We start from the raw sequence: 27,470 nt of genomic DNA, 5'->3' as shown, positions 1-27,470 counted from the left end.
GGAAGGAAGTGAGGGAAGAAGGGAGGGAGGGAAGAAGGGAGGGAGGGAGGAAGGGAAAAGGAAGGAGAGAAGGAAGGAAAGAAAGAAGGAGAAAAAAGCCACACCCAAGGCTTGAGGGTACAAGTCAACAAAAGCACATCTGCCCAGAAGGAGCCTGAGATCTAGGTTCAGTCCTCAGCACTGCAGAACCATAGTGAAGGCACTGGGGAGATGGCTCAATGATGAAGAGCACTGGATGCTCTTTCACATGACCCAGGTTCATTTCCCAGAACCCACATCATAGCTCACAAACATCTGTAACTCCAGCCTCAGGGATCCATTGTCCGCTTCTGACCTCTGTGGGAGACAGGCATGCACATGGTACACTGGCATACACTAGGCAAAACCTCCATACACATAAAATAACATTTAAAAAACTTAGAAGGCATAATGATGCTGGCATCCAGAAGGGGACGGAAGTCTGCAGGGACCTTAATGAAGATGGATGCAGCGTAGGCAGCAGAAGCTGCTCCTTCCTTCTCTTCCCTGTTGCTACCTGACTGTAAGAGACAGGCATGATTGCATCATCCTCCAGGACAACCACTCCGGATGCTTCATTGGGTCCAAAAATAGCTGTACAAACGCCTTGCATTCCTTCATGTTCCTGCTTGCCTCCACGCTCTTCTCGCCCATGAAATCACTCTCCAGCATCCTCCTGGCCTCTGTTTCCCTCTCCACACCAAATACTTTTCTTTCCTTCATCGCTGATGGCTATGTATTGATCCATCTGATGACACCAGATCACCATTCGTCTTCTTCATGCTGTTACTTCCTCGAATGCAGGTTTCCCACGATCCTAGGACAGCTTGGACTCCCCAGGGCAGAACTGTCCAATTCAGTTTCATAATCCATGGGGCTATGCACTTTAGAGTTGTGACTAGACTGCTTGTGGGACAAATATTTCAACTGTGGAGTCGTCTTTCCAGCCCATGGGTTTTTGTTCTTGATTCTGTCTTTTAATAAGAAGACAACAGACACACACACACACACACACACACACACACACACACACACTCACACAACTGTATGAAGAAACAAACATAAGCTGAAATGTTAAAGTCTCCCCCTTCCTCCCTTCCCTCTAGAGACAAAGGGCTCTCCAAAAAGTACAGATTTAGGAGGTGAGGTTTGAGATAGCCTTTGATCCCAAAATACCTGTTGTGCAGCTCTGTGTGGCTCAGGTTGGAGAGTTCTAGAAACATGTGGCTAAATACATTTGGATTAAGCAATAGAAACGTTAGGCTCCTTCCTTGCTGCTATGGCAAATGCCCCAGGAGAAGCACTTAAGGAGGAAAGGTTTATTTAATCTAATGGCTTGGGGGAATATTCTCCATAGTGGTGAGGGAGCCTTGATGGCAGGAGCTGAGGGCAGCTGGACACATGGCATCCCCAGACTGGAACCAGGTGGGATGCAGATCCTCAGTTAACTTTCTCCTTAGTACACACCTTGTACCCAAGGTGACTCAAGATCCCCTCAAGCTGACCATCAAGATTAACCATCACAATGAATACAATTCACACATTAATTTCATAGTCCTGAGCCACATGTGAAGTGCACAGCAGCCGTAGGAGTCAGGAGCATCCCACCCCAGAGCTCAGGCCTGGAGAGCCTTCCTCTCTGAGCAGAGCCACAGCAGCCTGGGAGTCCACTCTCAGCTTCTCCCTCAGAGACCTTTGCCTGGCAGCCTTTGGACTTATGTAAGCATGTATGTATGCATGAATGTGTGTATGTATGTATATATGTGTGTGTGTATGTATGTATGTATGTATGTATGTATGTATGTATCTGCCATCTCCCTTCATTTTCTCAGAACCATCCACTTTACATGGTCTTTTGTCATGTATTCTTTTCCTCTTGATACCTGAGAGCTTTCCCCATCTACACACTGAGCTCTTTCTTGTTCTGTTTTTACTGCAGACTGAGCTGTTTCATAATCATTCTCAATTATGTTGCTATTGTTCTGTCTTTCAGTCTTGTATGCTAATATCTACAAAAAATTCTCTGTGTTTATGTCTACACACACCACATCATGCGCGCGCGCACACACACACACACACACACACACATACACACACACACACACACTACTAAACGGACCCAGCAAACTGTATTTATACAGTGGAGGGAGAAGTTAAGAATCTAGGGAAGACTGGGGAATATGGGAAGAGCTGGAAAGAAAGAAAGAGGGATGGAAACGATATAAACGTACTCATATATAAAATTTTCAAAAATTCAAAAGTTTAAATAAACAGGTAACTAAAGTGGTCCTGAGGAAGCTTGTTCACCCCTTCTACCATGTGAGGGCAAATGGAGAAGGTGCCAGGCACGAGCCCAGCCTGAACCTGCAGGGGCTTTGGACATAGACGACTCAGTTCTCAGAGCAGTAGAAAGAGATCCCACTGTTTATGAGCTCCTTGGCCTACAGCATATGCATGTGCATGCACACACGCCTTTCACACATTTGCAGGTGTATTTATAGGGCATGAGGATCCTCAGTCATTCAAAGGAGGATGTGTAAGTTCCTGACTTTTATAACCTTGGCCAAGCTGTTTCTAATCTCTACTTCCTCCTAAAGATGGTGCTCTCCCAAAATTGCCAGCCCTGGCTTCTAACAAACTTCAAAAATGGTATCAATAACACAGACAGAAAATAGTTTATTTACCAGTAATGTAGATGGAAATGATATTTTATTTTTAACTTTGCTTATCTTTCATTACCAGTAAGACCAACCTTTGCATATTTTTGCTTAATATGTATTAATTATACATATCAATTAGGTTCAGTGTGATATTTATATGCATGCATACATGTACTCTGATTAAACACAATTTCTCTTTATCTACCCTCCTCTACCACCCCAAACTCTACCATTACTTTCCATTCAAGTCTTCTCTCAGTCTCTCTCTCTCTCTCTCTCTCTCTCTCTCTCCCCTCCCCTCCCCTTCCCCCTCACAATCTCTCCCTTTTGCTTCTGTGTGTGAGAGCAAACATGTGCTACTAATCTTTCTGTCAGCACCATGTCCTTTAGTTCCTTCCATTTTGATGCAAATGGCGTGATTTCCTCCTTCTTCACATCTGACTAACACTCCGTTCTATGTACATAGAGAATGTTTTCTCTATCTACTCGTCATTGGCGGCCACTTCAGTTGATGCCAATTCTAACTGTTGGGAGTCACTGTCACAAACATGGACGGGCACATGTGTCTTGGTTTGCTGGTTTTGTTTCCTGTGGTTCCGTACTCAGAATAGCCAGGTCACACAGTAGACCTATTTTTTAGTTAGTTAGTTAGTTAGTTTGTTTGTTTTTGAAGACCTTTACACTGTTCTCCTTAATTGTATTGATTTTTATTTTTACCAGCTGTGTAAAAAGCTCTGTTTCCCCCACCATAGTGTCTGGTCTTACTGACTATCTGACCTTTGAGTCTTGCCTGAAAGCTCTGTGTGTGGCTAGGTTGGCTGTGGTTCCTACCATTCACATCCTGCTCCCCCAAGCGACAGACTTCATGTGTCTCACTATTTTTTCTCAGCTATTTCTTCCCATTTGGTTTTGTTTATGGCCTAGGTGTGCTGCTGCTGTTGCTGCTGCTTCCTCCTCCTCTTCCTCCTTCTGTCCCTCCTCGTCCATCTCCCCTCTTGCTCCATCTCCTCCTCCCTGCATCCCCCTTCTCTTCTTGTTCTTGGATACTATAGGATTTTTCCCTTTTGCTTTAACTCAAATTAATCATCTATCCAAAAGTATAAAAGAAAACACAGCCACATTTCACTCTTCTAAGTGGACACGAGGCCTTTTCCCACCCTAACCCTGGGATGCTTTTTGGATTTGGTGTTTTATTGTTCGGTTCATTTGGACTTTGTCTCTGACTCAAGAGTCGGTTGGAAATCCAGTGTTACTGTTTGTGCTTTATCCACACTGAGCTACATACACCCTTGAGCCCTGTTTGTTTGTTTGGTTGGTTGGTTTTGGGTTTTTGTTTGTTCTTGAGACAGGGTTTCTCTGTGTACCCGTAGCTGTCCTGGAACTTACTCTGTAGAGCAGGCTGGCCTCAAACTCAGAGATCTCCCTGCCTCTGCCTTCAGAGTGCTGGGATTAAAGGCATCTGTCACCACAACCCAACTATTTATTTTTTAGTTCAGACTTTGTAGTTATACTTCTTTGCCATGGGCAGTTAACTTCTCATTGTTCCTAGTGATTTGTTGCCAGGTTTCATTCTGTGTCATAATGCCAGCGGCTGTTCCTTCTCCAATATTTTTATTTCTTATGTCATGTTGACTTTTCTGTTGTTAAAATACAAAGGAGTGTGGCAAAATGCTGTCTTTTCTTTTCTAATTGTTTTGGCCAGTAATTTCAGATGTTGTTTCTAGCATTTTACCACTTAAATTTTAATGGATTTTCCCCCAAAACATCCTTTCTGAGTTACGGAGATACTTGTGTGTCTTCTCTTCTTCCTTTTTAAATTTAAACTTTTTTCTTCTTTGCAATTTCATAAATGTGTACAATGTATTGTGATCATAATCACCCTGTCACTCTCTCTCTCCTGTCCCTCTCCCACTCCTGGAGACCCCTTTTGTGGGAAAACTGCTAATTCAGGTCAAAGTCTACCATTGACCCAATAGCCTTCTGGGGCTCATTGGCCCAGTGGCCTCTGGGGCTCAGCTCATAATGTGGAGGACTCAGGGCTTTACTTTCTCTTACCTTGTCTGGGGAATGCTAAGCCCCCACATGCACCTCTACCTGAAGAAGTTCACATAGCCTCAATTAGATTACAGGACCAGTTTCCTCTCTCCTGATAAAACCTTTCGGCCAGCACCTGAGATTCCTGAAATGCACCCCCCTCATCCTAATGAGGCAGTTCAATGCTCCGAGACCCTTAACCAATGACCTTTGTCCATCCTACCTTTAGTCCCCAAAACCTTGTAAGCCTTGAATCACCCTAAGTAAAGTTGATCTGCCTCCTGATTGCTGGTCCTGGTGTGGTCATTCACTGTACATACTTGCAGGGCTTCTGAACCCCCAACCTTCAGCCCCACTTGTCATCTCTGTCCACAAGAGCAGGGAGACCCACACCCTTTATCCTTTCCAACTATCCCCTCTTAGTTCACATCTGCGTGTGTGTGTGTGTGTGTGTGTGTGTGTGTGTGTGTGTGTATAACTGCAGCTGCTTTATGATCATGATTGTATCAGCCATGCCATATCTGGGTGACAGCATTTTGCGGTACTCCTCCCTCTCCTCCAACTCTCCCAATCTTTCTTTCCCCTCTTTGATGTTCTCTGGGCCTTAAAGATGATTATAGAGTTGCCCTACTTAGGGCTGAGTGTTCAACAGTCATTTATGCTCAACACTTTGACCAGCTATGAATCTTTGCATTAACAGCTGCCCAGTGCAGAAAGAAACATCTCTGGCCAAGACTGACAGCAGCACTAATCCATACGTATAAATATGAATATTTATAAATTAGTTTGACAGCATGTCATTTAGCAAAACATCAGTAGTAAGTTCTTCCCTAGGACCTGTGGCCACTCTAGCTGTAGACCTTGACCAGGTTTATTGTACCAAGCATGCTCCCTAGTATAGGCTTTAAATCAAACCAGGAAGCGGTGGTTACTCACAGAACAGCCATGCCACTACGGCACCGGTGGGTGTATCATCCCTGGAAAGTCAGTATTGTAGCATGCAGTTTCCAGAGCCTTCTATCACTAGAAATGGGAATTTTGACAAATATTATTATTTTACCACTAGATTTTCAGATTAAAAAGCAATTTTTTTTACACATGTTGCAATACAATACACATCTTCATTTTGCCGGCTTACAATTCAGAGGTTCAGTCTCTTATCATCAGGGCAGGAAGCATGACAGTGTGCAGGCAGGCATGGTGCTGGAGGAGCTGAGAGCTCTACATCTTGATCTGACTGTATCTAGGGGAGACTGTCTTTCAGGCAGCTAGGATGAGGGTGACAAAGCCCACCCCCACTGTGGCACCTTTCCTCCAACAAGGCCACACCTCCTAATAGTGACACTCCCTGGGCCAAGCATATTGAAACCACCACAGCAGGCAACAGCAGAGTTTCAGTAGACTGTCCACAATCCTCCTAGGCCACCTCCTCTAGCTCCTATGCCAATCCTGGCTACGGGTCTCTATTAGTTAATGTATTATTTTAAAACTTTGCTTAAAGAATATTGTGAGATTATATTTTCATCACATGTGTTATATTCATCAGGTTTGCCAGAGTGTTTATTCTGCCTCTAGGGGAGAAAAAGAGTACATGTTTTTTTTTTTTTTACATTTATTCTCTGGGGAAACTGAAGGTAAGGACATAATGTTTATCTTTGTTTCAAGATTTTTTCTATACATAGAATTAACCCATAAAATCATCTCTATTAATATTCTTGAGGGGTATAATAGTTTTCGGTAAATATATGAAGAAATAAGTAAACAAACTCAGTTTATATCCAGCTGCCTCTCTAAAACTTTGAGAGATTGCATTTGGAAATATGTCCATTGTCTTCCCTTAATTGTAACTCCCTTGAGCAATTCTTCTCTGAGTGCCCCCATTCCATCGGCTCGGCTTTCCAGAGTGGCTGCCCTGCCTGCGCGTTGCCCTGGGGTATGGGTGATTCATGGCAGCACAGGCCCTCATTCCTGGGATGCTGCCGTGCAGACGAAGCGTTCACTGAGGTGAATTTTATTCTAAAGCAATGCCATTCATCACTGAATATTAGTGGAACTCTGGGCTCTGTGTTTACAGATGAATTCTTTAGGATCCATTAGTCATCCCTGGATCTGGAGAAAACACCTAGCTCGGGGCTGCATACACTGAAAGCACACTCTATTGCCTATACACTTGCAACTGCTTCCTGCTTCTTTCTGATGCAGGTCCGCAGAGTGAAGCCACAAGGGCCTGTAGGCTGGGAAGGCTCAGACCTGTCTTGCTGGTACTGCTTGCTTCTCCTGACTCCTGAGCTGTAGGCCTCCAGTTTGTAAGATGAAATCCCTGATCTTTTTGTGTGTGTGTGTGTGGGATAATTAGACAAAGCATATGTCCACAAGTCCACAAAACACGGCTGGCTTCAGAAATAATGTTTCCTTACTGATTTGATCCAGATACCTGGTTCAGGCTCGGGGTGTGGGATGCACAGTTATATCTGGCTGGATTGCTTGAAAGCCCTCAGCTGGTGTCCTCATTCTACAGATAGACTCAATCCGTTTAGCATCTGTTTCCATCCAAACTGCCTAAGAACTTCTTTAGGACTCAAGTGGATGCATGTCAGTGAACCTTGAAAGCTCAACCTGTTTAGCTCTCTCATGTTCCCAAGAGGCTTTTAGTTCAAATTACTGGGTTGACCACCCAGTAATCCGTCTTCCATCACCACGTACCCCTGTCCAACCTCTGTGCCTTCAGGCTGTTCCCTGCCTGCTCTTCCCCGGCTCCTGTGAGGCTGGCTCCAGCACAGTTTCCCTGCTTGACTGCTGCTAAGGATCAAGCCCATTTCCATCCTACATCCCGTGTGCCTAGCATGGAGCTTGTCCTGAACTAGGCACCCAGCCTATGTCTGTGACCCAGTGTTACAGGATCATGTGTAAATGAGATTTTGCCATTTCAGTTCTCTGAGGATCTGAGAGAAAATGTTCTTTAAAACAAGTTTTAAAAGGGATCCGGGAAGATCAATTCCATCTCTCAGCTATCGAATATGATAAGAAACTATGAATTTCCTAAAAGACCCCAGGGTATGGAGCTATAATTGAGACTTGGAGACTCCTTTCATTATTTTTGTTCCACCAGAAAGGTTTGAACCTTTTGAATATCATTTATTCATATAGTCTTAGCTCTTCTAAAATCAGTTTCCTGATCCCCTGATTGACCCATATTATTCGAGCATTGTTATGAAGTTCAATCCACTGTTCTGGCTTGTGACCACTTCAGGATAATTAGCATATGCATTATCTTCTCTCTTACCATTTCTTTATGGTTAGTCCATGAAAAATCCTCTCGTGGCCTTTTGAGGTATATTATATATTTGGGAGATTATTTTGACCCTGGAGTAATAGAATAACAGAGCTGATTCTTCCATCTCTGGAACACTGAGCCTCCTGACCAGCCGTCCCTCTGCCTCAGTTTACCCTACCCATTCTCTCCTCAATTTCTGCATAATGAACCCTTTCTGACCCCACACACAAGGTGCAAATTGGTGACATTTGTCTTTCTCTGTTGACATTTCACTTAACAGACCACCCCCATTACTGCACGTGACAGAATTTCATGGTTTTATTTTTTTATGGCTAAGTTGTATTCCATTGTCCATAAATACTTTATTTTCTTTCTTCGTTTGTTAATAGACACCCAGATTGATTCTACAACTCGGCTGTTAGAAACAGCACTGCAATCAGCATGAGAGCGTGCTTTCTGTCTCTTCAATGCAATGATGTTATTGCTTTGGGGGATATACTCAGTTTTTACTGGTGGAGTAATATTGCTCTCCTTAGTGGCTACACTAACTTGTATTCCCACCCTTGCTTTGTACATTGTCTTCAGCATTTATCATCATCACTGTCATTAGTCCTTTTGAAGACAGTCATTCTAGCTAGGGTGAGGTGGTATCTAACTATGGTTATGATTAGTGACAGTATCACCCTCGAATGCCATTGCCCAGTTTATTTTAATGAGTATTTTTTGTTTGTTTGTTTGTTTTTGGAGACAGGGTTTCTCTGTGTAGCCCTGGCTGTCCTGGAACTCACTCTGTAGGCCAGGCTGGCCTCAAATTCAGAAATCCTCCTGTCTCTGCCTCCCAAGTGCTGGGATTAAAGGCTTGCGCCACCACTGCTCAGCTTAAATGAATATTTCTAACAGAGCCTGGAGGCCAAAGTACTCAGCCACTCATTGTGGCTCATGACACTCAGGCACAGGCACACTTGCAAAGCTTGAGCCTCCACCCCCACTCCACATAGCCCCTTCCCTCTTTCTGAATACTGCCCGTGATTTTATAGTTAAACACCCATGCTCCAGTGACTGTTTCAGTACCAGGAGAGAAAAGAAGGCCGGGGAAGACTGAATAGAGATGGAGCTGTTGGACCAGTGCTTGCTGCCTTTTCCTTTGCTGATGGATTTCATAACTACCTTGTGACAGTGATATCACTAGGGTCACTCTCTTTGCATAGAAAACAAAACAGAGCGGAAGGTAGCTAGTTTGAAGCTGGACGGGTCGAAGAGAAGCCATCTGTGCATCTTCTAAGCAACCAGTTTGTTTTTCTCTCCCACATGTTACGAACATTATCACAGATCTATTTCCTTCTCTGGCCAGCCTTCTAGATAACATTGAGCCAGCTGATTGCCCATTCATCTCAAATATGAGAACTGTTATCTTCAGTGCATCTCAGTTTCCCATTTCCCTCCCTTGGCTCCTCGGAGCTAACGGGGTTAATCACGCTCCTCGGAGCTAACGGGGTTAATCACGTGTACGGTTGAGAAGCCTTTGTCCAGCTATACTCGGGACCAGGAGGGTTCGAGATTGCAGACTTTGGATATTTGCATATTCACAATCAGAAGCCTTGGGGCCAGAAAGCACATCCACCCCATTCTATTTCATGTGTCCATTGTGCAGAACCTGGGGGGTCACTTTCCATAGCATTCTTGCTAGACTGACAGCCCACTGTGTGAGGCCAGCAGTGGACTTGGACTTGGATCTTATGACTTGGATTTCAGATTTTCTGACTTCAGGGCTCAGAATGAATGACTTGGATTTCAGATTTTCTGATTAGTGATGCTCAGCCTCTATGAACTGTGCAGCACTATTGGAGTGTGCTTGGGCACAGCGTTGCATAAGGCAAGCACTCAGTGAGTGTTAGAAGCTACCAACCCATATGGGGCTTGATGATAAGTCAAGAGCGGGGCTGCAGACATAACTCAGTAGTTAAGAGCACTGGCCGCTCTTCAAGAGGACCCAGATACGATCCTCAGCACCTATGTGATGGCTCACAGCCATCTGTAACTTCAGTTCCAGGGGATCTGTCACCCTCTTCGGGTGTCCTCGGACAATCTACATCCTGCTCCACACATGCAGGTCAGCACCCACACAAACAATAGAGTTTAGAGTAGAGAGAAAATGGTCACCTGACATTTCTTTACTTGACACAGACTTGCTGAGTGCCTACAGCAGATAGTCATGGCCAAAGACAAAAAGTACTGAAGTAATAAGTAATGTCCAAGAAAGTGGTTTGGGCAATGCCTGGTTGACACAGGCAAACATCAGGCTGGCTTTCTCAGCCTGGAGGAGCAGAGTCTGAACCTCTTTGAAGATCTTGTTTCTAAATCCAGGAAGATTTCCTGGCCCAAGCCTCATTCCCAATCCCTCAATCAGTCCACGGCCTTTCAAATACAGCTTTGTACAAGGACCGGAGCCTTGGACACCTCACTCTGAGTCATGCTGCCTACCTCATACAGGGCTTCAGCCCCCATGGAAATTTTCATCTGGACAGACATTTCCCTGAGTTTCAGGCCCTTATGTCGTGTCTCTATGGACTCCCAGGTTGGCTGTGTGTACAGCCTGGGGTCTGCCAGACAATGTTCTCATTAATATGGAGTCAAAATGGCCCTTCATTATGGGCAGCCAGGGACAGTAAGTGAAGTAAACGGGTCTCATACCTGCCCAGCGAAGCCAAGAGAAAGTTAATCAGGGGTGTGACCCACCCAGCAGGCCTTCTCCATGAAACAAAGTCAGTGCCTATAGCAGCAGGATGTCAGTTGGTGACTGCTTGAGGGATACCTTGCAGTGGTGAGATAGTAGTGACAGCAGCAGCTGCCAGCAGCTGCGGGGTGAGCGTGCTTGGAAGTTCCCCCACTGTACCTGGTAAGTGAATGTCATAACCAGTTGCTATTTTGCAGATAAGAAAATGGGACCTCAGAGAAGTAGTGTTGTTGACTTAAAGTCACAAGCCACTAAATGCTGGAACATTGAACGTTGAAACCATATTGGCCTGGTTCTAAGTCCTTCTCCCTCCTCCTTTCTACAGCTTCCTTGCCAAACAGTCGCATCCCAGCCTCTGGGTGGGCAGAACTGAATTACCGCACTGCCTGTATCCTGAACGCTCGGTAGCTTTTCATTTTCTTAATAATAATTTAAAACCATCACCCGAAAGCAGTTAATATCATTCATGGCCCTGCTGCTCAAGGCTTTTCTGCCTGCGTGGTGGAGCACAGCATTAACTGTAATCACCAGCTGCAGGCATAGCCAGGCTGCGAACCTCTCAGTTTGCTGAGTTTGGTGTTGTACAGAATGTCCCTGGTCAGAGCTGGGGTTTGCTTGTCTTGACTGTTTTCTGAAATCAAATTGAGAACATGAAGGAAATGCAAGCTCAGCCATCAAAGGGAACAGAGGCCAGGTCAGCTTCACCAGCCTGGGTTGTGGGCTTCCAGGGGAATCCCTGGCTTCCTTTTATTAGGATGGGGATACTGCGGGGAGGGGGATACAGTGATTAAGAGCACGGGTTGCTCTTGCAGAGGACCCCAGTTTGGTTCTCCGCATCCATGTGGTGTCTCACACTGATCTGTAATTTCAGTTCCAGGAAATCTGACGCCCTCTTCTGGCCTCCACAGGCACTACATGCACTTGGTGCACTTGCATAAATGCACACACCCATATACACACACACATGCATGTACACACACACACACACACACACACACACACACACACACACACACACCTCATTTGATGGTTGTTAGGAAGTGTGAAGCTCAGTACTTGTTCTCCTCCTCTCCATCAAAGCCCTTCGTTGTGGCACACCACAGATCCGTATTTATCTGGAGATGCCTTTTGGATATGTGCTCCAGACCACTTCAGTTTCCTACCCTGACACCGTAATTGATCACAGGTGTCTGTAGTGCACTTTGGGGAGAGCAGCTGCTTTCCTCCATGGGCGGGGGGAACCCCACAGTCCCCAGAATACCTTCTGTATCCCAATTGGTGCTTGTCACATATTCCTGTTGTCAGCTCCACGCTTGTTCAGGAGAGATGACCAAGAGTAGCTGGATGGCTAGATGTAGCAAACACGTTCAGAATTATTTGACATTTATCTATCCTTTGTTGTCATAGACAGATCCCACTTATGAGTTAAGGCCTCTCAGCTTCTCTCTCCTGTAAAGGGTGTCTCCATCGCAGCTCTTGATATCTCCTGACCTGGGTTAAATTATAGCTTTAACTTTTAAAATGAAATTTTCTTTAACTAGCCAGAGATTTATCCCCTAGCTATGTGAGGCCCTGGCCCCAGCTCCTTCTTCATAATCATTATGCTGATAGCACATTAAATTGGGAAATGGGTGATTGCTTTGAAATGTCCTGATTTACATAGTGTCTTTTTCCTTTTGAGGATGCCACAGATATTCATGAATTGTGGCCCTGTACCTCAGGACCACATTTTCATACCACTCTCTGCCCATAGGGAATTTCCCTCCGAGTTCTGAAAAAGATCTCGAAGTATTGCCTGTACAAAGTTTGAAAGCCAAGATGTTCCATTTTTCCTCTACTTTCAAAAGGCAATTTACTTAGCAGGTCCTGAGTAGTGGTCTTCTCTAGTGGGTTTGGGGGTGGGGGTGGGGCTCTGTGGGAAAATGACCAAACATCAGGATAATATGGTAAATTTGGTTTGGGGAAAACTATAGGGCTTTCTTGATAGAACCGACTTAAAAATCATGAATCAGTTATATCTCTGGGCCGGAGAGATGGCTCTGTGGCTAAGAGCATTCATTCACTGTTGTTGCAAAGGATTCAGGTTCAGTTCCTAGGACCCCACATTAAGCAGCTTTTGAACAACTATTATGCCAGTTCCAAGGTTCCACATTCCCTCTTCAGGCTTCATTGGGCACCCACACACAGTACATGTGTTTATAAGCATACATGCATGTAAAAATAAATTAATAAAAGCTTTTCAAACACCTCTATCATGCCTAATAAGTTACAATGGTTCCCCAAGCCTTGCCAATGAAATCTCGGGAAAGGAAGAGGCAAAGCCAGTCCCCTACTTAGGAGCTGGACAGACTTACAGCCAGGGACCAGGACCTCCCATTGGATTCTCACTCCAGACCTGCCTTGTCATTTAAGCCTAGCAGTTCTAGCCAGGAAAGGATTTTTACAGAAATCATTCTGATGTATTCCCTTAGATGCCATTTTCAAGCACATGCCATCTCCCACCAAAGCAGGGAGGCGATTCTTAGGATGGTCTCACATTTCCCTGCTTGAGCAAGGGCTGGGGGCAGTGAAACTCTCTTCTCATGAGTGGAAAAAGACTACACAGCGTGGCAAAACATAGTCTCGTTTTGCAAATGATGGGGCAGGGAGTGGGTAGCAAATGGAGTGCCTGCTCTTAAAGGAAACACTAGGTTCAAATCAACCCTGGCCGGGATCCATGGCCTTCAGTCTTGTCTCAGCATTCACAAAAGCAGAACAAAATGACTTCCTTTCTTCTGTTGAAGCTAGACAGGCCAACAGAAACATGAGTAGCTCAGCCTGTCTTGCTATGTGCACAAGTCTGATGAATTCCAAAGCAAACAAGTCAGTTATCGAATGAAGATAATCTTTAAGAGTATAAAAAATAGTCAGTGCCCAGACATATGAGCTATGACATGGGAAGAGACAGGAAAACAGTAAGTCCCAAGGCAGCCAAGCCTCCCGTCTTTCGTGTCTGCCTCCTGCTCCGTGCCAGGTGCTGTGTTCAGTCGGCATCCCACAAAGAGACCAATATCCTCCCTGTATCAATGCATCCCAGTTTCCAGGTAAGAATTTGGGGCCATGAGTGGGATAAGGGCCATGAGAGGTTCTGGTTTCACACTAATCACTAGCCCACTTTCTTGTCCCTCTCAGAGCAGACTGATAGAAATATACTCCATCTGAGGCTAAAAGGAAACACACATGCTCATGCACACACATGTACACACATGCATACACACACACGTGTGTGTGTTCATCCAAGGACATGTGGGTTTTAAGGGGCAGTTTCTGTGTTATTTAAGGATGAAATTGGTGATCACATTGACTGGAAGAAGAGGACATGAAATCAGCTGATGGATGGGTTCTCAGAGAGAGCTTAAGGAGATGCTCAGTGGCTGCTCTTCCAGAGAATCCCAGTTAGGTCCCCAGTACCCTTGCTGAGTGGCTCAATAAAGCCTAAAACCCCAGATCCTCTTCTGGCTTCCGTGAGTTCCACATCTGTGTCATACATGCACACAGACACACATATATGTACATAAATTTAAAATTTCTAAAAAAAAAAGAAAGGAAGGAAGGAAGGGGAGAAGAGAAAGAAAGAGAGAGAGAGAGAGAAGGAGGGAGGGAGGGAGGGAGGAAGGGAGGGAGGGAGGGAGGGAGGGAAGCATGCTTTGGTACCATGTCCTGGCACTCTGCAGAGGCTCCCTACCAAAGGCAGACCACCCAGGAAACACTGGCTCTCCCTAAGATCAGCTTCTAGAGCTGAATTGCAGTGTGGGGTTCAGGAGGAAAGCTGAAGGAATCTCCACATTCTTATCCTTTTGAAGTGAACCCTACGTTACTCCAGGGAGGATTCTCACATAAGATGCAAAAAGGCTAATTCAGTTTTGATTGCCACAGCAGCATGCCTGAAGCTCGATACTGTATGAAGAAAAAGAGGTTTATTTGGCTTACAGTGTTAGAGGCTGAAACCACATGGCATTGCTGTGACAGAGTTCCCACCAACATGTCACACCACCATACATGCCATCAGGTGGGAATGTGGGAGAAGGGAGTCAGACAAGAGGAAGGAGCTGGTCTTGCTTTTTTATGACAACTCGTGCTGAAAAACAACCCAAGGCCCCTGGACAGTATCTGAACCTCCTTCCAAAGACAGTGCCTCCAGATGACTGACCTTCTTCTGAAGTCCCATTTCTTAGAGGTTCCCCAAACCCCAGTATCACCACTGGGGACCAAGCTGGCAACAAATGAACTCAGACCATTGGTAGATGATGACAGTAACCCAAGGCACACTTGCCAAAACGGGGGTGGGGGAAGTCCCTTTGCTCCTAGTTCCTAGTATCAGGCTCACTAGACTTTCTTCCCATGGAGATCATCCCTCCCCAATGCACACACAAGGAGCCTCCTTATACCATTGTCCAAGGTGGGTCTCTCTGGGGCTCCCATGCTATGAGTCCCAGCTGTGGTCATACCTTATGCTGAGTTATCATGGCTTCTTGCCCTCTGTCTGAGGCCTGCTGCGCAAGACTTGAACTTTCCAAGATCAGGAACCCAAGAACAATGACTCCTGTCTAGTCAGGACCTGGAACATAACTCCATGTTGACTGTTTGATGGACTAACATCCATTTGTTTTAGTCAGTCCCAACAAAAGGGGCCAGAGCAGGGCATCTTCTCTGTCCCAAATACTTCAAAGCAAACCCCACCTCTGGCCACTGATGGAGCACAGCTATCTTCCTGCATCCAACCGTCTTGCTGGAGATGAGCCTGTGTTCTCATCTCCATGGAGACACAATCTCTGCAGCACAAATTCCTTATTTGATTTAGCCACTTTAATTCTTTAATCCCCTTTCTTGGCAGAAAAGTAAATCTTTAAAAAATCAGGTCAGCAAAATTGATGTGGAGAATCAGACTCTGTTCCAAATTCTAATGAACAGAATTGCAGTGTTGTTAGGCAAGTCCGTAGGCTCTGGAGCCAGAAAGGCTAGCCCACGTGTCCCTAGGGTGAGAAGCCAGGCCTGCCCACAGTGCAGTCACCATTGGCAACAGGGCCCCCTGTGAACGGAGAGATGGAGTAGAGGTATCCTAGTTAGGATTATTGCTGTGCTGAAACATTCCAGCAATAGGAAAAGGTTTCTATGGCTTCTGCTTACACATCACTGTTCATCATTGAAGGAAGTCAGAACAGGAACTCAGATAGTTCAAGAACATGGAAGGAAGGAGTTGATGCAGAAGCCATGGAGGGGTGCTGCTTACTACCTTGCTCCCCACGGCTTGCTCAGCTTGCTTTTTGATAAAACCCAGAACCACTTGCCCAGGGGTGGCATCACCCACCATGGGCTGTGTCCTCTCCATCAATCATTAATTAAGAAGCTTGCCTACAGCTCAATCTTATGAAGGCGTTTTCTCAATTGAGATTCTTTTCTCTCTGATGACTCTAGCTTGTGTCAAGTTGATATAAACCTAGCCAGAATGGGGGAGGGAGACATGGCATTTCCACTCGCTGCTGGCCTTGCTGCCTTTATCTGTGATGGAAGCTCTCCCTACTGAATCCTCTAAGTCCTCATGTCTCCTTCCCTACATATGCCACAGACAGACAGACACACACACACACATACCCACACACACACATATACACACACACATACACATATACACACATACATACACACACATACACACACATATACACATATACACACATACACACACACACATATATACACACACATACACACACATATATATACACACATACACACACATATACACACACAGACACAGACACACATACACACACATATACACACATACATATACACACATACACACATATACACACATATACGCACACACATACACTTATGCACACATATATGCACATACACACACATATACACACATACACACATATACACACATATACACACACATATACACACATACACACATATACACACACATACACAGACACACATACACACACACACACACACCCTGGGGGAAGATGCTAGGAGTCAGTCTATATTAAAAAAGAATTCATGGAGTAAGACTGAGAGCATCTTGGAGAGAGGGCTGTTTGTAAGCTTGGCCTCTGGGAACTTGTATTTTAATAATGTTCCCATTAGCTGGGCAGTGGTGGTGCATGCCTTTAATCCCAGCACTTGGGAGGCAGAGGCAGGCAGATTTCTGAGTTCGAGGCCAGCCTGGTCTGCAGAGTGAGTTCCAGGATAGCCAGGGCTACACAGAAAAACCCTGTCTCAAAAATCAAAGACAAACAAACACACAAACAAAAAAACTACAACAAAAAACCAAAAATGTTCCCACCATTCCATTCCCAGAACTGATGGAGGGTTCTCTGTGCCTCAGTTTACACACAATGCAGCGTGAGCAGCACACTGCCTTCCATCTGGTGGTCTGGAACAGAGAGTGATGTGCAGCACAGGGTGACTTAAGGACCAGCACTCAGCATCACAAGTTCCCAGGAACTGAGTCTCTAATGAGCTTCATGTGGCATGTTAAAATGTCGGGACTGTGTGCTGTCTTTGCAGTCAAGAGCACTTGCTGCTCTTGTAGAGGACCCAGGTTCAACAGCCAGAACCTACATGGCAGCTCACAACTGTCTCTAACTCTAGTTCTAGGAGGTCCAACGCCCTCTTCTGACTTCCTTGGGTACTGCAAGTACATGGTGCACTTATATACAGGCAAAATATCTATACATATCAAATAAAACCAAAACATAATTCTGTGAGGATGGAGCACACCCTGGGTGGCCCCACCAGGAGAGCTGTGGGAGCCCATGCCTGATTGGATTTGGCCATGGGCTCCTTTCCTTTCTGTGACTATGATTTTGGCCCTCGATGGTGATAAGTAAGCTACAGCCAGGCACACATGTCATCCCTAGTCCTGAGTCCTTCTGGCTATGGCCTTGGGAACCTCAAACCCAGGTCTAATTTCCTTGCCCTCCTCTGGTGTTTTAGTTCCCAGAGTCCTGGAGACAGCGAGCAAGGCTTTCCCAGAACCCGTGTGGATCTCGTCACCATACACGGCTCAAGCAGGACTATCCTGTACTGTCAGCCGCAGGGAGAAAGAGGGATTGGCCACCCTCTCCCAAACAGATGATTATGCTCCTTCATGCAGAAATAGCAAGACCCATGACCCAACCCTGACCTCTGAGATGAGAAGACAAGGAAGAGATGTCAATGGAGCTCAGGAAAGCAGAAAAGGAGGTTGAAGGGCTGAGGCCCTATGTTCTCTCTCCAAAATACAAGGTCTCCTCCCTCCATCTTCCCCATTCCCTTTCTTCTCATCTCATAGGTCAAGGTTGGGGTCATGGGTCAGGGTTGGGGTCATGGGTCTTGATATTTCTACATGAAGAAGGAGCATAGTCACCTATTTGGGAGGGTCAACCCCTCTTCCTCCCTATGGCTGACAGTACAGAATAGTACTGTTTGAGCAATGTATGGCGGTGAGATCCATATGGGTTCTGGGACTAGCTCCTCAGAGACACTGAGATAGCCTTGTCCTCTTTCTTCTCTTTAGAGGTAAAAATAAACAAACAAACGAACACAGAGATTTTAACTGTCAAAAGCTAATGACAGCTCTGAGTAAAGTTGCTTCCAGGCTGCCCGGATCCATGTGGATTATGCTGACTCCCAGGGTATGGTGGAATAGAGGTTATCGAACCAAGAGGTAGGAGCTCAGGGCTCTGCATCTGACTCAGTTCCACAAGAGTGCAGGCCATGGAGGTACAATGTGAGAGGAGGATTTTGAGTATGCCCACGGTCTCCAAAAGGGTCATTTAGGAAGAGCTCTCAGTGGCCAAAGGAAGAATTCATTAGGCAGGGGAAGCGAAGAGGCCAGAGAGGACAGGCGTCACATCAGAGATTCACTTCTGTCTCATCAACATGAACCACCAGTGAGTCCTCTTGAGGAAGCTCAGAGAGAGGCTGGCCCTGCCCTTGAAGGGGCTGTTGCTTGCTCATCAGTGGGGCCTCACAGAGCATGCATGAAGGTGACAGGACCATAGCCTAAAGCCTGGTGCTAAAGAAGCAACTGAGCCACACACAGGTCTGAACCTAGCAGGAGTAGGGAGGGCTTCCTGGAGCTGAGTTGGTATCTTTACACACAACTCTTCCCTTCCCCACATTGGTTGTCTCAGAGGAGATTAATGTAACAACTCAGAGCCATTTCACAGGTGACATCAAGGGTTCTCAAGTAGCCTAGAATTAGCATATGAAGTTTGATCTCTATGCTCCCCCTACCCAGAAACCCCGAGGGAACCACAGTGTGTCAAAGGGGATGAGAGGCAAGAGACCCCGGGATCTATGCTTTGGGTAGGATGCTGAAGAGGAACAGGAAGCCTGTCACATACAACAAGCTATTCTGTCCATGTCTGACACAATTCTGTAAAATGGGCGTAGAGCCATTGCATGCACTGAGGTCATTTCTGTGAGACCCTGGACATCTATCCTGATCCACACCTACCCTTCACCTTCATACATCACCACACTTAGTCACTATGCAGAAGCCTCCAGTGCTGCCCCCACCTGAGAAGGAAGCTGAGATCCCCAAGGCAGGGGTGAAGCGGGGCTGGGGGAGGATGGGGAGGAGACACCCAAGTGTACAGCTCTGAGGCCTCCATCAGGTGACCCAACAGCAAAGGCTTCCGTGTTCTCTGCTCTGCTCAGTACGAGGGAGAGTGCTGAGAAAGCCAGAATGCCATTTCAGTGGGTTTGCAGAGGCTCTTATTCCCTGTCCTGCCCACTGGAGCCTGTTTCAGAATCCCAACACTAATCCCTGGATAAGACGCCCAAAGCCATGATTCCATCTCCTCGGGTGGCGGCTGTCACTTCTATCATGCCTGTTGGTAGCTCTGGTTTTATGTCTCCACAAAATTTAATTTCCCCAGTGTGAAAGCTTCCCTTGCCATGAGATTTCCAGCATTTATTCTCTTCATAAAGAAGGGCCATTTGTTGGGCACTACGGCACAGAGGCTGTAGGACCTGAAAGCTAACAAGGCCCCCTGCTTCCCCAGTGGTGAGGCTCTGGGTTGGTAACCGGCTAGGCAGACGGTGGACCACTCGTGTTCTTCTCCCAGCTCTTAAGGTCTGTGATGACATGCACTCCCAAAATAAATGGGCAGTTTGCCTCATGGTATTGTGCCAGTTCATTGCCCTCCTGCAGGCAAGCGCTGCTGCAGACACAGAGAATTAGAAGAGCCCGCCAGGGAAAGGCCGCAGAATCATTCTGGGGCCACGCTTTGCTCCTTCTGTTGCCAAGAACTAGGCTCCATTGTGCCTCAGTTTCCAGCTCTGTAAGCGAGGGCCATGACTGAGGCTACAGGGCTAGCATGGGGCTTAAAAGAGAGAATGCATAAATGTCACTTGTCACAGTGCTCTGTGCACCACTGGACAGTCAGTGAGAGCTAACAGCTGCGCCTGTGTCAGAGGGGTTGGAGGTGTCCCCTGATCCAGTTTTCACACCTGTCTTAAGGGCGAGGCTGGGGTCCTCAGTTAGTAGATGAAGAAACATGGGGCTTGGAGCAGTGATGTTTCTTACCCAAGGTTGCTCAGCTCATTAGAGGCAGAAACAGGATGGTATGCAGCCACAGCTACTAGAGAGGACTCTATACCTGCTCCAGGGTGAGGGCCCAGCTCTGTCGGCTAGCAGAAGGAAGCTTTCTATCGACCAGTTCTGTGCAGCTTATAGCTCTCACCACGTCAGACAGCAGATTTCAGGTGACCCTGTGCATTAGCCTACCAATGGGGTCCTCCTTCCCTTCCTGACCCTCTGGAGGCCAGAAACAGTGACAAGGGAGCTGAAGCTAGCAAAAGCCTGTGATCTGAGCACTCAGAGGCTGAGGCAGGAGGATGAGTTCAAGTCCAGTCTGGGTTACATTGTAAGTTTCCAGTCAGCTGGAGTCTGTCTGTTAACAGAAGTCAGATGGTAGATGGAGGAGATGTGAGACGTCATGGCAGTCAGGGCTTTGTCTCCCAAACAAGGACAAGTGTATGAGGTGGTGGAGCGCACGTGGGGGTTCCTCTTTACTATACCGCCACTCCAGAGCTGGAAGCTGGAAGCTGGGGCTGTAGAGAGCAGCAAAGAATGTGGTGTCTCGTCTCTCTCCCTTTCTCCTTCTCCCCTCTCCCCCCTCCATACAGTCAAGGAGTGATACATGATGTGTTGGGCTTCAAAGCTTAAGAGTCTGTGGGGTGAGGGGTAGATTGAATGATTTGGAACACTGGCCATGGTGACAAACAGTGATCCTCCTGAGTCTGCGACTTCTGAAGTACATGAGGAGCTCTTGGCAGCTGATGTGCAGAAACAGAGCTTTTGTACCTCACGTGCTGGGCACTATTGGAGGATACCATATTAGTTCCCTGGAACTGCCATGATAAATGATTGTAAACTCTGTGGCTTAATGCAGCAGAACTTCATTCTCTCAGTTACAGGAGCCAGAATTTCAAAACAAAGATGCAGGTAGACCCCACCTTCGCCAGGGACACTGCTGCTGTGATGAATCACCATGATCAGAGCAACCTGGGGAGGAAAGAAAGGTTTATTTTGCTCACACCTCCACACTCACTGAAGGAAGTCAGCACAGGAACCCAAACGCTGGAGGCAAGAACTGGAGGCAGGAACTAGAGGCAGGAACTGGAGGCAGGAACTGGAGGCAGGAACTAGAGGCAGGAACTGGAGGCAGGAACTAGAGGCAGGAACTGGAGGCAGGAACTGGAGGCAGGAACTGGAGGCAGGAGCTGATGTCGAGGCCATGGGAGGGCGCTGCTTACTGGCTTGCTCAGCCTGCTTTCTTATAGGACCCAGGACCACCAATCCAGGGATGGCACCACCCACAGTGGGCTGGGCCCTCCTCCATCAATCACTAATTAAGACAATATCCTACAGAATCTTACCTACAGCACTAAATTATATGGAGGCATTTTCTCAAATGAGGTTCCCAGTGACTCTACCCTGTGTCACGCTGACATAGGCCCCTACATGGTCTTCTCCCTTGCATCTTCTAGCTCCTGTGACTCCCTCCATCTCCACACTATCTCTCCTTACCCTGTGTGTTTGCCTTCATCTCCATCTGTAATAAAACCATGGCTCCCGGGCTTTAATACCCACCCAGGTGATGTACAATGATCTCACCTCAAGGCCTGTGACCTAATTATACCAGCCATGCCCATCCTTCCAAATGATGTGGCAGACTGAGATGTGGGCATGCATTTTAGGATCTGCCTTCCTCCTGCTCCAGGAGGAGAAAGGTTTTCACAGGGATCAACACTGGAGCCCACAGGGAAGGACCCTCCCCTACACACTTAGCATTGTCTGCCACATGTGGAGAACTGCCTCTAATCTGGGCTTCAAGCCAGCATGTAGCAGATTCCAGTAGAATCCAACTCACAGGCAAACAGGACCCCGATGCTTTGTCTGTGCAGAGCAAATGGAAGTGAGAGCTAGCCTGTACTACCTCCCAAGAGGGGCAGCAGATGGACCAGGTTGATCCTCTCATAGTGAGATATTCCTGGAGAACAGGGGTGGACAGGGAAGGGCTAAATGTTGCTGAGAATCTGAGGAGGAATTGCGCCAGAGACCTTCTTTGATATGGAACATCTAGAATGGATAGAGAAGTTAATGGCTTTGGAGGTAGGGACTGGAGAGCAGAGAGAGGAAGACTGGGGTTATGGGAGGGTCTCGTTTGCTCTGCTGAGCCTGCATAATGCAGTAAGGACACCTTTCTGCTAGGAATCTTTTAGAAGGCTGGGGTTTTAGAGCAGGGCAGTGCTGGCTCTGGCCAGTGGGCAGGGAGGGGGCAGGAGATCTGCTGAAAGCATCAGGGTGGAGTTCTCTGGCTCCTTCCAGCCCACCCTGACCTCCATTCACTCTGCCCCCACACCCTGCTCTGTGGCAGGGTGGGCAGTGGCTCATCAGATACCTGACTGTTCACCACCTGTTCCTAATGGCCTGCCTGCCTGCCTGCCTCCTGGCATTTGGCTAAGAGCAGACCTGGAAATCTGTCTGTGATGAGGATGTCTGGAGTGGGGAAACGCTCTGGAGATGGAGGCAGGTGTTGGCAGGTGCTGAAGATCACATCACAGGACGCCTTGCACCTAGCTGAAAAGCATGGAGCATGGAATTCATTGCTGATCCCAGATTGTTACATTCTGGGGGGTGGGGGTGAAGCCAAGGGCATTAGCACATCTCCAGGAACCGGGGGCTGTAATTGAGCCAATAAATCCTGATATGGAGCCCAGCAGCCATGTTCAGAGTATGTTGGTGGGTGGAGAAAGGGAAGGCTCTTCCCTGCAGATCACAGCTCGCCCTTCCATTACAGACTCCAAGTTCTGGAGGCCTCTGAATTCTAACTGATCTTCCAGGAGGGGAGAGGCTGGCTCAGAATAGTGGGCTATCTACCTGCCTGAAAATCTCAGTAGAAACTGTGTGAGAAATCCCAAGTCTCTAAGCCCCATGCCCTAGCTCTGGGGCCAAGATGGACGTGGTCTCTTCAGCTCAACTCGTTCCATTGTCCTGCCCTGGCTGGTCCAATGTTTAAGATATTCCCTAATCATCAGCCTTCTCACTGGCCTGCCTGCCTCCAGCCTTGCCTCTAGCCCTGACCCCTGTACACTGCCTCCCATGCTACCTCCAGAGACAGCTTCCCAAAGCCTAATCTTGATCCCACCACTTGACCACTTAAAACCTTTAAGAGTTCCCTGTTGCCATGAGTTAAGGCTCCATGATCAGTATGTCCACTCTCCCCTGCCCTCTGCTCCAGGCCTCCCCCTCTTTTGCCTCCTCTGAGCCAAACCCATCATACTTCTAGAGCAGCCCAAACTTTCCATCCTCTCCTCAGAGCCTCCTGCCATCACAGCTGGAGATCTCTGCAGAGTTACCCATGCTGACACATCCCAGCCCCAGATGAGTCCCAGAGCCCCCTGCGCTGATAGCCTTGGCCACAGAGCAACCCCTACTAAAATTCAGGAAGGCTTTCAGACAACATAACCTCCATTTACCCTGACACAGCTAGCCTGTTAACTGCACATATGGCCTACTCCCCAGCCTCCACTCAGCAATCAGTATTCATAAAGCCTGTCCTGGCCACAGGGGCTTCAGACATCCCGAGGCCTGGACTCTATCTACCATAGCAATTCTGATGTCATATCACCCAGGTGGAACCAGAAGGGTGGGATTGTTGAAAATGTCATCCACGTGATGGTAACTTATCTAGCCAGCTTGAGATCCAAATAAAAACAGCTTACAGGAGTCAGTCTTTCCACAGGTGTACCTTATAGTCCACTGTAAGACTGAAAACAATGCCCATGTCCTAGGCCCATTCACCCATTGTCCATTAAATTAGAATGCACAAGAGGGGGAAACCTAGATGTCAACATCCAAGGGTCCGTCAGATGCTTCTGAAAGTAGTCTTGAAACCACCGTGCCTAAAGGAGACCTCCATCCTCCGCCCTTCCTCCCTCTTCTTTTCCCAGTGACATTTTCTGAAGGCTTCTCTGTCACATACTCAGCCTTGATGGCTTAGGGAAATCACGCCTTGCTGCTCTCAAAAAGGGCTAGGAACGGGAGATTCCTGGTGTGTCTAGGGAACCTGGCCCGTGAATGAGCAGGCAGGGCACTCTTCTTTAACCTGCTAGTGGCCAGGGGTGGGAGTACCCACCCTAAATGGATGTTGTTGGTCCATTCCTATGTTCAGACATCTCGCCCTGCTGCTAGGCTGTCAAATGGCTGGGCCTCTGCTCCGTCAGAGGTGGGGTCACATGTAGTCACTGGGACCATCTTTCCCAGAGGCCCCTTGAGCTAACTGGGGATGCTGGTAAAGGGGAGGTGTGGCTGCAGATCTCTGCTCCTTTCTTTGCATGCATGAGGCCTACAGCCATGTCGTTGTCACTAATGGTGCCATGACAGTTTGAATCCTGGTTCAGTGGGCTGCCCACTTGGCTGTGAGGGAGGCTAGCAGCATTTGAAAGCCCTCTGATAGAGTCACCATGTACAGGAATGGCAGCCACTCTGGAGGCAACACGTTCTCTCAGCTCTGGCATTTAAAACTTGAGGTAAAATTAGTCGCTTTAAAATGAACTATTCAGTGGCATTTACAATATTTACAGCACAGTGTGGCCATCATCTTTGTCTAATTTCAAAACATTTCATCATGCAGAGGGAGCCTGGTACCCTTTATCAGTCATTCTCTGTTGTTCCCCACTCTGAGTGCCTGGCAGCTGCCAGTGTGTTTTCTATCTCTACCATTTAATGTACTCTGGATATTTCATAGTGACCTTTTAGATCTGACTTCTTTTATTTGGTGTAATGATTTTGAGGTCTATCTACCTCTGTCACACATATTTCATCCCTCTTATGACTGAATGATATTATGTGGATACACACCATCTATCAAGATCAGTGGGTATGCACGACCCCCTGGTGAATACCAAACTCCTCAGATGTGCAATCGTATTTGCATATGACCTTTGTACATCTTCCCATGTGTTAGCACTCCTCTGGAGTTCTTATAATACCTAGTACAGTATAAATCCGTGTAAATAATGGCTATATTATCTTATATGGGGAACATGACAAGAAAAGGAGTATAGAAAGTTTTACTTCTCCACATTTGGGGTACGAGGACACATGCAAGGTGGGTATCAAGTGTCCAAACAGAGGCAAGGCAGCAGATGATGCCTGACATTAGACTCTGGGGGTGGAGACAGGGGTGTAGTGTCAAAGGAAGGCAGGAAGCCCTATGCCTTAGGGTTTCATTGCTGTGAAAAGACACCATGCCCATGGCATCTCTTAGAAAGGAAAACTTTTACCTGGGGCTGGCTTACAGTTTCAGAAGTTCAGCCTGTTATCATCATGGTGGGAAGCATAGCTGAATGCAGGCAGACATGGTGCTGGAGGAGCTGAGAGTTCTACATCTAGATTTGAAGGCAAATAGGAGAGACTATTTTCCTCAGGCAGCTAGGAAGAGACTCCCTTCTGCAGTGGGTGGAGCTTGAGCATAGGGCTTCAAAGCCCGCCCCTTCCCAGTGACGTACTTCCTCTAACAAGGCCACACTTCCTAATAGTGCCACTTTCCGTGGGCCAAGGGGATTTAAAGCACCACACCCTAGATGCAATGACTTAATCCTCCTTTCCATCCCCAGGAAGAGCTAAGAAAGAACTTTCTAGATTTTCCTGCAGGAGGGGGAAACTGAGGCTCATGGGTGCAAGTTTTCTAAGGATCATACTAAATTTTAATTAGTGACAATGCCAAGATACAGGGAATTCCCTGGGCCCTTGGCTCCTCCCCTTTCCAACGCACCAGCCAGCTCCGGTGCTGAGGGTTACCTGCATATCCTGAAAGTACGTGAACCATGACCAACCGACCGTGTGACTCTCAGTTCTGTCTTCTTCCAGGTCACCATTCTTGTCAGCCTGGCCCTCGCCTTTCTCGCTTGCATTGTGTTCCTGGTGGTTTACAAAGCCTTCACTTACGACCACAGCTGTCCTGAAGGATTTGTCTACAAGGTATGGGACTTGGGGCAGGCGGATAGCTCTAGGTGACTGCCAATGATCAGAGGGATTATTGATGCCTTCTCTTCTCTGCTGGCCACATTTGGGTCTGTTAATCATGGACTGTCTGAAACACAGCTTGTGACAGGAAGAGAGTTATCATGTCTTCCTAAAGGACCAACCTTGGGCAGGTACTAAAGTTGCATGGCAAGATCAGGAAGGAAGTGGGCCAGCTCCAGACTGCACATGAGCAGTGAAAGACTAGCCTAGTCTCAGGCAGGCACTAGAGTTGCTATCGCAAGGTTAGGAGCTAGGGCAGCTCCAGAGTGCACATGAGCAGTGACAGAAGCTCGTTGATACTTAATGTTGACTTGCTAATCTTCCGAAAGCTCTGATTTACAGGGATCTCCCTGCTAGCTGGTCAATTACTTACACCAGGGTGTCCATAAAGAGACAGGAGGACAGAAAACAGAGCTTCTGAGGTTTTCTCCCAGCCTATGTCCAGACCCGTGACTCTCCGGGTCCCTTTCTTCCTGACCGTTGCTTTAGTTGCCATCCTTCTGTAAAAGACTTGGATGATCTGGGGGGCGTCTTGTTCCTTTGGAGAATTATGTATGCCCAAACAGTCAAATAATTGAGCACATAACAATAAACAATAATAATATTAATAATTATTAATAATAATAATAATAGCCTGTTGGATACTGGACTCTCAATACATGTTAGTTGCAATAAAATTAGCTGTTTTAAATCCGAAACAGGTGATGCTATTAATTTTTATAATCACCGTTTGATAAGTTTTTATTTTCTGTCAGGCTATTTACTAAAACTTTTCATAAACATTATCTCTACTAAGCCACATAACTATTCTGAACAAAAATTGGATTTTTCTTGCCCCCATTTTCCATAAGAAGTAATGGAAATTCAAGTATTTAGTTAGGAGGATTTCCTAAGACATCACAGCTAGGATGGTGTTCCAAAGTGGAAATCAAATAGGGAATGTTCTGACTGAGTGTGTCGAGCGGTACTGGCACGTGCTCTACAGAGCGACACTCTCAATGGATAAAAGCTGAAGCTCTGAAAGAATGGAGACAGCTGAATAAACCACACTTCTCATGCACAAGGGGATTCTCTAGAAGCCTGACAGCGGAAAAGGACTGTGTGCTGCAGGGGTCGGACTTCCCTAACGCGTGTGCTGCAGGGGTCAGACTTCCCTAACGCATGTGC

General features: G+C 46.8%; 1 protein-coding gene across 1 annotated transcript in view; it reads left to right on the top strand.

The window, feature by feature from the left end:
• Nsg2 (neuronal vesicle trafficking associated 2) overlaps positions 1-27,470 on the top strand; it is a 65,918-nt gene that overhangs the window by 34,957 nt on the left and 3,491 nt on the right. The window contains exon 4 of the mRNA XM_031351185.1: positions 26,148-26,258. Within this exon, the coding sequence (XP_031207045.1) occupies positions 26,148-26,258 (111 nt within the window). The remainder of the gene's footprint in view (positions 1-26,147; positions 26,259-27,470) is intronic.

Source organism: Mastomys coucha, unplaced genomic scaffold (assembly GCF_008632895.1).
Source record: "Mastomys coucha isolate ucsf_1 unplaced genomic scaffold, UCSF_Mcou_1 pScaffold5, whole genome shotgun sequence".
NCBI classification, from domain to species: Eukaryota; Metazoa; Chordata; class Mammalia; order Rodentia; family Muridae; genus Mastomys; species Mastomys coucha.
This window is presented reverse-complemented; position numbering and strand designations above follow the sequence as displayed.